Source organism: Anser anser (genome assembly GCF_964211835.1).
Source record: "Anser anser genome assembly, chromosome: Z".
Classification (NCBI taxonomy): Eukaryota; Metazoa; Chordata; class Aves; order Anseriformes; family Anatidae; genus Anser; species Anser anser.
Genome location: NC_139723.1, coordinates 66,320,337 through 66,334,621, shown reverse-complemented (window position 1 = coordinate 66,334,621; position 14,285 = coordinate 66,320,337). Strand labels below are relative to the sequence as shown.

At 41.5% G+C, this 14,285-nt stretch overlaps 1 protein-coding gene across 7 annotated transcripts in view; it reads left to right on the top strand.

The window, feature by feature from the left end:
- The window catches only part of IPO11 (importin 11), a 108,949-nt gene extending 102,291 nt beyond the window's left edge, over positions 1 to 6,658 (top strand). For all 7 annotated transcript variants that reach the window (XM_083817378.1, XM_083817379.1, XM_083817381.1 and 4 more), the window contains one exon: positions 6,287 to 6,658. In XM_083817378.1, the coding sequence (XP_083673504.1) occupies positions 6,287 to 6,451 (165 nt within the window). In that variant the 3' untranslated portion in view covers positions 6,452 to 6,658. The remainder of the gene's footprint in view (positions 1 to 6,286) is intronic.
- Positions 6,659 to 14,285: the final 7,627 nt, after the last annotated feature.

Below are 14,285 nucleotides of genomic sequence, written 5' to 3'. Positions count from 1 at the left end.
AATGTGCTTATGTGTAAAGGTTTGGGAGTATTTTTTTTTTTTTACTCTACTGTGGAAAGACACTGGTTAAAGCGTGACTTTATATTCTGAGGAAAATAAATAGATGAGTTACATTGTAATAAGTCAAATGATCAAATTTTATGTGATAAAATTTACAATACTATTATTGCACTGTTTGTGGTATAATTTCTCAGTATACACTTAATCTACAGGTTAATCACAGGTCTAATGCAAGGCCCATTGAAATCTGTGAGAAAATATTAGTAGAAGTCTGTGAAAAACCTTTCATATTGTCCATCTCCATTTTATAATCTGAGATCATTGTTAAATGTAAAGGACATAACACAACTTAAATCATTTTTCCAGTCTTTCACAGTCTGAAGATACTACTCGTCTTGGTAAATATTTCATGTCCGCCACTCTTGCTTTCTTTAGTATCAGTGTTCATCTTTAAACTGAAGAGATCCTTTTAAATTCTGGAAACCTTGTCAAGAAAAATTCAGCTCAGGATATCACCAAAAAACTTTTTGAGTTTTATTAGACTTTTATTACCCATTCTTGCATTCTAAATACCATTCCATTGACTTGCTTGTGGTGATTAGATCACTGATCGAGTACTGAATGATGTATAACAATGTATTGGAAATGGTATGATTTTTGATGGTGTTGTCAAAAGATGTTGAGGGGAGAGATCCACCTGACAAAATACTGGTTTCAAAAAACTGATAATTCTGCAGAAAGTCTGATGGTGGCAAGTGGATTTTGGAGGTATGGGGCATGTTTTTTCTCCAGACCTGTGTATTACTTTTCCTATTCAAACTGCTTTTTACAACTAGTGAGGTGGAAAATTTGCTTTTTGAGTCCAGCCTTGAAGTAGGCACCCATGTCCAGATTCAAGAGCAATTTGTAAAGTAGCTATATTAAAAAGCTAGTCAAATTAGGTTTCACTCAACATCTTAAAGCAGATTTTAGTAACATACGTTTCCTTGCCAAAATTCTGCTGCTTTTGTTTAGCTTGCTGTTCAGGTGAAGAAACTGCTGGAATTTTCTACATTTTTTAAATTATTATTTGGAAGTAGGTACTTTTTGGTCTTCTCTGTATCAGGAGTGTTTCAATCAGAAAAAGTCTAGCCACACAGCTAGGAGCACAACATACATGCTTTAATTCAAAGATTGTCCCTGACCTAGTGTTTGCAGAATAATAGCCAGTGTTAATATTGATATGGCTGTTCGAGCCGGACTGATGTTAGATGCTCAGTGCTTATCAAGCCAGAGACTTAATTTTCAAGAGGACAATTGTTCCTCGAAAAATCAGGTAGAATTGGCTGAAAACATATGAAAGGTCATCTCTTAAACCAGGTACTGTTACAATTTTGTCATAATGAAAGTAATTTATAGACTTGATTACTGACTTCCATTGTCAATGTCAAGGGACTTTTGTTTTAAAATATATACGCGTTGAGGTGTACCTGAATACTTTGATGAAATTCTGGTATGGTCAGGGGAGACTTCTACCTGAGGCAGCATTTTTGGTGGCGTTATAAGATGAAAGATGAGAGCTTGAGTGTTTGGTGTTCTACCAAACTGATCATTTTGCTTCATTATTCAGCCAAGACTGCAGCTGATTGTTTAGTATTATCTATAAACTAGTTATACTAAGCTGTTTCATTTTTGTTAGTTCTGAGTACAAGTTCCGAAAATGTAAAGTAGAAGGAAAGCAAATTTAATTTACTCAAAATATTTTTGATGTGATGATCTGAATGAAATCAAATTAGTTGAATTCAAATCCTTGAATTTAAGTCAGAAGACTAAGTCCCATATGGCTTAGAAACATTAGCTGGTGCTTATGACAGCAAGCATTAATCATACTATAAAAGTCCCTACTGGCTTACGGTGTTGCTGCATTGAACAGATGGTGGGAGATACTTATGCCTGTTGCAATAACCTAAACAAATTTTTATACAATTACTTCTCAGTAGTATTGCAGAGATTATTCAAAAGATCTTTGGAATTGCTGTCTGCCACCTGACAAGTGCTAGTGTGTTAGCACCTCAAAGAGATGTTAGAGAGGACCAGTATAATTAAGAGATGCTAGCAAGAGCTCAGATTTTAAGTTCCAATGAGCTTTGCAAAACTATGCAAGGATTCAAACCTTATATTTCAAAAGAAAACAGCACTTCTGTCTGGAAATTGAAAATCACTGTTTGTGTGCTAGAATAGCATTATATGCATAATTGTATTCTAGAAGCTTGTGAAAATTAGGGAAAAAATGGACTTAAAGCTGAGGCTTATTAGTAAACATTGGTTATAAATATTAGAAGCTTATTTTTCCATTGACTTGAAGTCTGTTTCTTCTTCTTTGTTTTCACCTTCTTTTTTCTTTAGATATCAGGGAATATACTTTGTAAATATGAAATTGTCACGTGGAAGAATGTTTGCTAGAAGAATAGAACAAAGCTGATATTTTCAGGAAATTGTTCTGTCTTCACACATAATAATGAGTACTTCAACAGAGTTTTTTGGTAGGGTCACGTAAGTCATTTAGTTGACTACGTCTGTGGATTATTAATTGGTTTTTGAGTAAAATGGTTGTTAACAAACAGCTTTTTAGAATTGTTTCCCAAGGCAAGTTTGTAGTACATGCCATTAGTCTAGTTGCTGCTCTGAGGGTCACAGCTATGAGAAGACATGTCCATTGCAGTTTCAATGCCTGTTTTTCTGTGCAATATTTCCTACAGTAATTATATGCTTGACTGTTTGAGCTATGAAACTAACTAGGAATGTGTTATGTGCTCCAAATTACAGTCATTCATTAACAAAAGAAAATTGTTCAGAAACTGCTTTCTTTGCTTGGCAAGATGGTCTTTTTTTTTTTTTTTTAACCCTGTAGATTGTTCGAACTGCTACTGAAGGATATAACCTTGTGTGGCAGTTCAACACCAGTGGGCAGCTGAGCTTCACCATGCTGCTCTCTCACTCTCCCTCCTCAAAAGAGCAAGGGAAGAAAATACCATGAAAAAAGAGTCGTGTTGAGATAAGGACGACCCATCGCTCACCAATGTTGAGCATCACAGACAAAACAGACAAAACAGATATAGGGAAGATTTATGTAATTTATTGCCTGTTACTAAGAGATTAGAGCAGCAAGAACTAAAAGCAAATGTAAGACAACTTTCCCCCATCCACCCTTTCCTACCTCCTCCCTCCAAGCAGTACAGGGGAGTGAGGATTGGGGGCTCTAATTCCTTGGCGATTCATCTCTACTGCTCTCCCTCATGGTCACTCTCTGCTCCTGCTCCACGCGGGGTCCCTCCCACGGGATGCCGTCCTTCCCATAATGAGCATGCGGGGGCTGCCCACAGGCAGCAGCTCTTCAAGACCTGCTCCCACACGGCTCCGTACCACGGGGTCCATCCCCCAGGAGCAAACTGCTCCAGCACGGGTCCCCCACGGGCGGCAGCTCCCCCCAGACCCCCTGCTCCTGCGTGGGCTCCTCTCCACGGGCTGCAGCTCCGGCCCGGGGCCTGCTCCTGCGGGGGCTCTCCATGGGCCGCAGCCTCCTCCAGGCCACATCCACCTGCTCCACCGGGGGCTCCTCCACGGGCTGCAGCGTGGAGATCTGCTCCGTGTGGGACCCGTGGGCTGCAGGGGGACAGCCTGCTCCACCAGGGGCCTCTCCACAGGCCGCAGGGGAACTGCTGCTGCCTGCCTGGAGCACCTCCTGCCCTCCTGCTGCACTCACCTGGGGGGCTGCAGTGGTGGACCTCACCCCTCTCTCCCAGCTGCTGTTGCGCTGCACTATTTTTCTCTTTCTTCAATCTGCTCTCCCAGAGACCCAACCAGCGCTGGTCCCTGGCTCAGCTCCGGCCACTGGCAGGTCCATTTTGGAGCCGGCTGGAGCTGGCTCTGATCTGACGTGGGGCAGCTGCTGGGCTCTGCTCACAGAGGCCACATCTACAGCCCCCATGGTACCAAACCCTTGCGATGTGGACTCAATACACCTTGGTAAATCTGGACTACGGTGGCTGTAGTTTAGAATTTACATTACAGTATTTCAGTGTGAAAAGCTTGTGTATATTCTAGCAACCAGACTATATTTACTGAGAATTACTACTATACAAAAAAAGATTAAAATCTTACTGCAATTAGTCCCCTTTTCAAAAGTGGAAAGAATGTGTTAAAAAAATTGTTATACAATGTTAGGATTATAATAACGTTATAAAATGCTATTGTTATAAAGTGCTAGGAATAAGTAGTAAAAAGGTCATATCTCACCTTTGAAATGTAAAACAGGTGGATAGTATAAAATGGTGAACGATCAAAGACTAAGAAGACAGTGTTAGGAACATAGAGGGAATGATGAGGTTTACAACTTGAAAGTTGATGTGACCATAATTAAAAAGATGAAGGACTAGCACTTTTTTGTGATAATTACAATGTTTCAGGGTGTTCTACTCTTTCTTTGCTTTTATTTTTGAAACAAACCACTAATAGGCAATAATAAGTATTTATATTATAAGAAGTCCTGTGCTTATATGGTTGTTTCTATCAGTATGTCCCTCTGTTTTGCCTGTAGTATTGTTTAATAGATAAGTACATCTTAGTGTTTTCCACCCCCTATTAAAATTCAAATACTCCTTTTTTTCTGTCATACCAAAACAGAAAAGATTCTCTTTATTTTATTCCAGTTTATCTCAAAACATGCAACATTATGGTATGCGTGAATTATTTATGAATATGCAGTAAGATTTTTTCTTTAGAAGTTTTGTAGATTCATCCATTAGTGTTACAAAAAAGACACAGCTCACAAGTTGAGAGTGACCTATGATTACTACTGCTCTGGAAAAATAAAAACTCTGTATTAGGCAGTAGATATCTGTACTCATACTGATGAAATGATGCATCTGTGTTCAACCTCATTTGTCAGGCCAGGTAGCTTATTTAATAAGGCATACTTCCGATATTGCATTCCCATTGATATAAATGCCCGTGTGATGCTAATTGTATCCCATAGCTTGTAGTCAGAGAAGAATTAAATGCCGTAATTCCTTGTTCTGATTCAACCCAACAAAGGAATTTGATCAATAAATGTACATTACTGGAAATATCCTTTTGCCCGTCACCATAATCCTGTGTAATTTTCACTTTGGATTTTTACGTAGTGGCGGCTAAGATAATGCTGTAATAATGCAACAGACTAGGGCAATAAACTGTGAAATAAGAATAAAAAGGAATAAAGAAAATACGTGCATTTAGTATGCCCTGTTTCTTTGGAAATAGCATAGCAGGGTATACAGGCTCAGAAGGTTTTCTTTTTCAGTGGACTTTGAAACCTGGCATTATATGTTATTTCCTGACTTTCCAGCGTAAATAGTAGTGTTGTTTGGTTTTGATACTAAGATAAGCAGAAGCTCATGCATCTGCAGCGATTTTGTTATTATTTCAATATCCTAGTACTTTGTGATACTGCAAGCTCTAGGTGTCCTCACCTCCCCTTCATCCACCCTGGTGGACTGAGGGACAGATGCTGTATACCTGTCCATGTCCCTAGCTAGCCCACCCCTCTCTTCTGACTTCAAAATTGATCCTCTGTCAATGTAGCCCTTCTATTTACCTCTTCCGCAGTTACTGTGTAAAATAGACAAATATTCTGTCGGTCCCTGCCTAAAAGAAATTTGCATAATTCAGCTGGACAGATTGTTATATAAGTACTGCTACTGAAGAAGTGTGTCTATTCTTTATGCATATGAACAATTTATTTTAGCTATTGACCTAACACCTAAATATTGACCTAATTGTAAATATTTTTATTTCCAGATCTTGTCATGTAAGTCTAGGGCTGCACTAGTAGAACTAGTTTCTTTGTTTCCTTACTAATAAAATATAACTGATCATAGTTGATACACTATCTAAAGTGCTTATCATGGTAACACATCTGATGTGTTTCTTAGGAGTTATGGAGAATTCATTCAACAGAATGAATTTCAGCAGAATTTATTCAGCAGAATTCATTTCAGCAAAGCAGCTTTGAAATTGTTTTATCTTATAGAAGGGTGGAACTTTACAACAGACTGTGTTCATGGTTTGAGACTATTGTTTCAAATAGTGTTAGGCTGACATTTGCTTTTGATAATAATTAATTTGATCTTTTTTTATAGTTTTTCTTCTGTTTCTCAATTAATTACAAAGAAATGTAGATTTCTTTCCTGGGCTCAGATTATTAGAGAGATGAGTACTTGCAGTATTTTAAGTGTGTTCTTATACTTTTTTTTCTCGTTTTCCACAGCTTGCACTGAAGGACCCTGTGCACACCGTGTCATTGCAGCAATTCGTCTATGAGAAGCTAAAGGCACAGCAGGAATTGCTGGGAGAACAAGGTTTCCATGCACTTATGGAAACCGTGGATACAGAAGTAGTTGCACAGCTACAAGAATTTTTACAAGGCTTCTAAATAAGCGAAAACAAGATTTTTTATGTCCAATTTTCCTTTCAAAAGATACAAAAGAAAAAAAAACTCTAACCTTCCCTCTTGTATGAAAGAGCCTACTGAAAGCTGAAAATAATGTGTTCACAAAGAAAAAGCAGATTTCTTTTTTCTCACTGTATGGCTGAAAGAATAAATGTAAATTGGGTCCTGGCTAGAGTTTACAAAGTGTTTCATGACTGTGTGTGATTTTTCTGTGCATGAAGAACGATGGATTGTATAAGGAAATATGTTTTTTTTTTTCTTTTTTTCTTCTGCTGTTAGTAGTAACAGGAAGTGTTTTTGATTCCACACTGAGGAGCAGAATCTGATTTTGGAGCTGCTTTTATGCAGTGGTAATACCTTGATTTCTCAGCCTTATACTTCTTAATTGCCTGTGACAGCATTTTTCTGCAGCTGTAGGGAACTGTTTCAACAGGAAACAGTTTCTGATTGAAGATTGTTAAACATTATGTGCACACATAAACCTGTATATGCCTAAGATTCCAGGCTGAAGAAGTTGAATACTTCTTTTCCTTACAAAAGAAAATCCTACCATATGTGAATTCTCTCACAAGCTGATAGGGTTCACGTGTACTGTAGCAATTTAAGTTACCAGTCTTAGTAGAACTGGATCCTATGATATATTCAGGATTGAGTAGCATCCTCTTTGTAAGATTAAGGACATCCAAAATCTGTAGAGTACATTTGATTTTTAGAGCAGTCCCTTTAGGATGTAGCGAGGATATTAAACTTAGAAAAATTGTAGAGAAATCTTGAGGGTAGTTGGTGATTCAAAGGCAGCGTTTTTCCCCTTCGTCATTACTGCTTATTCCTCAACAGAATAAAGTGCTGAAGGGAGGAGGGACGAGGAGAAACCTATTTTTGTCTAGTTGGCCTTTGGTGACAGACTTCTTAGGTGTAATGTCAAAATGGACTGTATAAATTCTCGGTACATGGCTGCGCACAGCATGTAACTGGGGAGTCCTTTGTTCCCTATGAAAACGTAAAAAAGTAAAAGAGTGCTGCAATTTATGGTGCTTCCAGAGAGGAAAACAGAAAAGTGTCAATTAAATTTCAGGATAATGCCTCAAAACGTGTTATATGCTGTTGCAGGTCATACTGTTTTCTTTACCGTTACTGACTTTGTTTCACAAAACTATGTCATAAACTGAGAGGTATGAAGGAACTTGATAATATATATCATGAGGCATACCTACTAATCCAGCAGTATGGTTCAGTATCAGTAGTTACGTGTTCTGTTACTGTATACTTATAATTTTCTCTTTGTCCTGTTACCATTTCTTGGCTCCATATTCAGCCATACAAGTAGACCAGTAAAACTGTGAGTAGAAGCATTCCTTCATGAGCAAAACGTGATAACTTCAGTTTGAATTGTCTTAAGGAAAAAGAAACTTAGATTGTAACACTTAAAACTGTATTTGTCAAGGGGTTAGAGAATGCAGATGTATATCTGTCCGAAGATGGAGGTTTTCATTTTTGTCACCAGTTTATTTCTGTTACAAAATTTTTCTTACTTTCTCTTGAGTTCCTTCTGTCTCCCTTTTAGCTGTTGTAACACAGTGAAGCTCTTCAGAGTTTTATGAATAATTAATTTCAGTTAACTCTGGACTGTACTTGGACTTAAAGTTGTTGTTATCCACTGTCACAGTTCTTTTCCTTTTCACCAAAGTCGTATCACTGAGATACTTCGTAATTGTTACTGAAAAGTGTGAGCCCAGAGTGTCACAATTCAAACAATTGTCTACAAACTTGAGATTCAAATGAAACTCAAAGCTATCTTTATTAGTTACCTGGCAGCTGCAGGAATGACAGGCCAAAGCTTCTCCTTTCTGTGTCTTTGTCTTTCATATCTGGGTTTGGGGTGAGGAGAAGACTCTTGCATTTTTAGCTTTTCCTTTTAAGTTCTAGTCTTCCACCTCCAAGGCTGAAGTTTGTTTGCCTGACTAAAGGATAATTAAGCTATTAGGACGGACTTCTTTTTTTCTCAGAGTTGATTAACTATTTAAAGGTAGAGATACTTATACTTTTGATAATCTTGTGTGGTTTAAACTTGCAGGCATCTAGTACCACACAGCTGTTCACTCACTGTCTCTAGATGGACTGGGGAGAGAATCCTAAAGGTGAAAACACAAGAACTCTTGGATTGAGACAAATTTTATTAGGTAAAGCAAAAGCTACACACACAAGTAAAGCAAAATGGAATCCAATCACTACTTCCCATCAGCAGGCAGGTGTTCAGCCATGTCCAGGAAAGCAGGGCGTGTCATGCATAACGGTTTCTTGGGAAGAACACCATCACTACAAATGTTCTCCACTTCCTCCTCCTTTACCGTACATACGTGCTGTTATTTCATGAAAATTACATTTGCTGTGCAGGTCTAGTCAACCCTGCTAGTTTTTTCAGTGCATAACATCACTGAAAGACCTGCAGAGCAACCTCAGGCTGGGAAACAATACTTCTGTATCTTAAAGCACATTTTGGTAAAATCCCATGTGCACCTCCACATGGGGCTCTGTGATCTCAGGTGGAGGGAGGTCCTACCACCCCTTCTCCAGACATGGATAGAAGGATGGTCTCTGCATTAGGACCCTACACAGCATCTGCGTGCAGGTGGGGATTCTCAGCACTGCTGTGTGCAGATGAGCCAGACCTGTTCTTTTCTCAGATGTTCAAGCCTTGCATTGTTCCATGTGATGAAGTGTTAGCAGTTTATTTTAGTGCACAGTAACTAATATCAGCACAGGCTGTAAGGAGTGATGGACATACTTTCGGCTGATAATGGCATCATAACATTGTGATTAACTTTGAGTAATACCTCTGAATTAGCATATTAATTCATTTTCACATGCGTTAGGGAACAAGTTGAATTTTTCACTAAATGTTTAGCTTTTCATCTTGAACTATTTTACTGCAAGACTTGGACTATAAATTAATTGTCATCATTGTAACTGCTTATCTGACAACTGTTAGCACAATGCGAAACAAGTGTCTGTCAGCACTCAGTACCATTCCAATACTGAAAAAATGGAGAAATTTCAGTTTAAAAAATAGAAGAAAAACATGTTCTGAGACAATGGGAGAACCTGTATTGCCTGTTTAGGCAATGCCAGGTTCAAGTCAGGTGATATTATATGTGGTATAGCAGAAAAAATTCTTCATTGTCTTAAGATGTTAACAAATTATTTCCACTCTCCCTCCCAAAATAGGATTAAATTTTCACTAAAAGGTTGTGAATTCAGGACTGCTGCAAGCCTTAGACACTTTATGTTGAAATTTCTGACTGCAGCTACTTCCATAAGAAAGGAAACTGAATACAACGAACCACCTGAAACAGAAGCCTTGAAGTAGATTCTGAAACTGTCCTGAGTGAGGAAGGATTTTGATCCTGATGTCATTTTAGCTTTACTTTTGAAAGGGGAAAGGGGTGTGTATGGAATACAGGATAATTAAACTTCTGATGCTTACAAATTTTATCACTTTACCTTTCAGAAGATGTAATGTAGTGGGTTTATACGTCAAGGTTTTGGTAGCGGGGGGGCTGCAGAGGTGGCTTCTATGAGAAGAGTCCAGCAGCTGCCCCATGGTAGATAAGGGCCAGTTTCAGCCACCTCAAAAGGGGCCCGCTGCTGGCAGAGCTGAGCCAATAAGTCATGTTGTTTGTGCCTCTGGAAGAGCAGAATTAAGAAAGGGAAAAAAACCTGCTGTACTACAGCAGCTGGGAGAGAGGGGTGAGATCCACCACTGCAGCCCCCCAGGTCAGTGCAGCAGGAGGGCAGGAGGTGCTCCAGGCAGGCAGCAGCAGTTCCCCTGCGGCCTGTGGAGAGGCCCCTGGTGGAGCAGGCTGTCCCCCTGCAGCCCACGGGTCCCACACGGAGCAGATCTCCACGCTGCAGCCCGTGGAGGAGCCCCCGGTGGAGCAGGTGGATGTGGCCTGGAGGAGGCTGCGGCCCATGGAGAGCCCCCGCAGGAGCAGGCCCCGGGCCGGAGCTGCAGCCCGTGGAGAGGAGCCCACGCAGGAGCAGGGGGCCTGGGGGGAGCTGCCGCCCGTGGGGGACCCGTGCTGGAGCAGTTTGCTCCTGGGGGATGGACCCCGTGGTACGGAGCCGTGTGGGAGCAGGTCTTGAAGAGCCGCTGCCTGTGGGCAGCCCCCGCAGGCTCAGTTCGGGAAGGACGGCATCCCGTGGGAGGGACCCCGCGTGGAGCAGGGGCACAGAGGGACCGTGAGGGAACAGCGGAGACAGAGGAAGCATCAGGGGCTGACCTCAGCCCCCTGCACTGCTCAGGGGGAGGAGACAGAAGAGGGTGGATAGGGGGAAGGTGTCTAAATTGATTTCTTTGTTTCTCACGTCTATAGCTTGTTAGTAATAGACAATAAATGTCTTTAATCTCCCTATGCTGAGTCTGTTTTGCCCATCATGATAACTGTTGAGTGATCCTGTCCTTATCTCAACCCTTGAGCACTTTTCATTGTATTTTCTCCCACTTTCCCTTTGAGAAGGGGGAGTGAGAGAGCAGTTGTGGTGGAGCTCAGCTGCCCAGCTGGGTAAAACCACCGCAGACAGTAACTGTGAAGTTGAAGGCAAGCCTTTTCTGTTTTTGATAAGAACTAAGTGTCTGCCTGGTTGGATTCATGGGGAAGCATAAAAGACAGGGGTTGCCCTGGAGAATGCTGCAAAGCTGCATATGGTCCTGTGAGTCCTTCTGGGCAAAACAGTTAGGAAGACTAATTTGTGTAATGTTAGTGAAATAATACTGATAGATTGCAAAGAATATCAAGAAGTGATTCTATAGGTAAATTGGAAAGAAAGGAAAGGCCAAGGAGAGTATGCCTCCCATCCTCCAACCCCCCAGATAAACAAGAAAGGAGAACTGGTAACAGACATGGAGAAGACAGAGGTACTCAGCAAGTTCTTAGCTTCGGCCTTCACTGCGAGTCAGGCTTCCACATCTCTTGAGTCCCTGAACCTCTGAGCAAGGCTTTACCAAGGGCAAATAGTGCCTGACCAATCCGGTGGCCTTCTATGATGGAGTGACCGCACTAGTCAACAAAGGAAGACCGAGTGATGTGCTCTCCTTGGACTTCTGTAAGGCCTTGGATGGAGTCCCACATGACATCCTGATCTCCAGATTGGAAAGATATGGATTTGATGGGTGGACTTTTCAGTGGATAGCAATTGGCTTGAAGGCCGCACCCGGGAAGTGGTGGTCAATGGCTCTGTGTCCTGGTGGAAGCCGGTGATGAGTGGTGTTCCTAAAGGGTCCATCTTGCAACCAGTGCTGTTTAATGTCTTTATCAATGACATAGACAGTGGGATTGAGTGCACCTTCAGCAAATTTGCAGACAACACCAAGCTGAGTGGTGCAATTGATACACCAGAAGGAAGGGATGCCATCCAAAGGAACCTGGAAAGGCTGGAGACGTGGGCCCATGTGATCCTAATGGTGTTCAACAAGTCCAAGTGCAAGATGCGCTGGTGACAGTGACATTGCCCCTGGGCTGGGGCAATTTCAGACATAAGTACAGATACGTATTGAAAGTGGTCCTGCGGAGAAGGACCTGGGGGTTCTGGTGGACAAAAAGCTCAACATGAGCCAGCTGTGTGTGCTTGCAGCCCAGAAAGCCAACCATGTCCTGAGCTGCATCAACAGAGGAATGGCCAGCAGGTGGAGGGAGGGAATTGTGCCCTTCTGCTCTGCCCTTGTGAGGCCCCACCTGGAGTGCTGCATCCGGGTCTGAGGCCCCCAGAACAAGGCTGTGGTCCTACTAAAGTGAGTCCAGAGGAGGGCCACAAAGATGATTAGGGAGCTGGAGCTGAATATACATAAACAGGATTTTTGACTTTTATCCAGAAGGTCAAGGATATTATCAGAGAGTACCCAAAAGAGGGCTGTGAGGGTGGGGGGCGGGTCTAGAGGGCAAGCTGTCTGAGGAGCAGCTGAGGTCCCTTGGTTTGCTCAGCCCAGAGCAGAGCAGGCCGAGGGGAGGCCTCATGGCGGCCTGCAGCTCCCTCACGAGGGGAGCGGAGGGGCAGGCGCTGAGCTCTGCTCTCTGGGGACAGCGACAGGACCCGAGGAAACGGCATGGAGCTGGGACAGGGGAGGGTCAGGCTGGGGGTTAGGGAACGGTTCTGCACCCAGAGGGTGGTCGGGCACTGGGACAGGCTCCCCAGGTCTTGGAACTGAGGTGCTGGAGTTCAAAAAGTGCTTGGCCAATGCCCTCAGACATCTAGTCTGATATTTGGGTGGTTCTGCACGTAGCCAGGAGTTGGACTCGATGATCCCTTCCAGCTTGGGTTATTCTATGATTCTACGAACAAAGGGGAATGGTTTTAAACTAAATGAGATGTTATTTAGATTTAGTGTTTAGAAGGAAAGCTTCACTCAGAGGGTGGTGAAAAGCTGGTACAGGCTGCCCAGAGAAGCTGTGGATGCCCCATCCCTGGAGGTGCTCAAGGCCAGGCTGGATGGGGCTTTGGGCAATCTGGTCTGGTGGGAGGTGTCCCTGCCCATGGCAGGGGGTTGGAACTGGGTGGTCTTTGAGGTCCCTTCCAATCCAAGCCATTTTGACTGGCAGGATGCACCATTTGAGGAAGGGCTGCGTGGTGATCTAGGAAGTAATCTGGAAGAATTTGCATAAGGAAACTTGGCTCCTGCATTGTTGTTTAGAGACAATACAGGGGGAAAGAAGGGCAGTGGAAGTAATGTGTTGTTGCAATTACTCTTCAGGCTGTATTATTCATGCTACAAAGGAAAGAATGTTACAATGCAGAGATTTTTGTCCTTCCTGTTGTGAAGTTGTCTTTTTTCCAAGGTTTAGACCACAATTTTTCTTTTAAAAAGGACCACCTCATAGTCTGGTCTCCTTTGCAAAGCTACTCATGATAATCTTTGTTTTCTTGTTGGTCCCCACAGGTATCTTCTCTCAGCACACCAGGAATGCTGACTGAAGTCTTAAGTGGAGACACATCTCCTAACTGAAAATCATAACAAATGGGTTAATTTCTTTGATGGTTCAACAATGATAAAGTCACTTTTGTAAATTGTATTATCACAGACATGCTATTAGATTTACAGTTAATAACATCTGGTAATTTTTATTTTTATTTTTTTAAATATATATAGTTCCAAACTCTTGTGATGCCCATAAATTAGAGTTCATAGTGTTCTTTGAACTGCTGAACATGCCACATCTTCCCCTAGGAAATGCAGCATCTTTGTAATTGAGGTGTACATTTTGAAGGCTTTCCAAACTCATTTACTTGTCTTGCTCAAGTGCTGCTGTTTCAAAAAATAAATGATTAATTACTAATTTTTAAATGTTCACAATTGCCATCTTGCAGCTAGCTGTGATTAACCATGATGACTAATCATCAGATAGTCAAATTTGACTGATTCTGTAGAAACTTTTCAAAAGGTATGATAGCTGGTTCATATTGGATTTTGCTGATTCTGGGATGAAAATGGAATTGAGTTAACCCCCCTTAAAATTTGATTGTGGAGTGAAAAGAAGTGTTTAAAATTGATATATCCTCCATAGTCCACACTGGTTAGGCACCATTTTTTAGGCTAAATGCATATTATTGCATTGATTATTGCTTATACTATTACATACTACTTAGAGAAATATTGATCATGAAAGAATTTCTTCTCAGGTTTACACAAAATGGGTGATTGGTTACATCAGTTTCCAAAGAGGGCTCTAAAAAGAAGTATAAAGGAGTAAAAGTAAAATTGCTGCAAACAAGACAATTCTGCCACCAATGTGCAAATGTAACTAAAGTATGGCTCTTAAAAGGG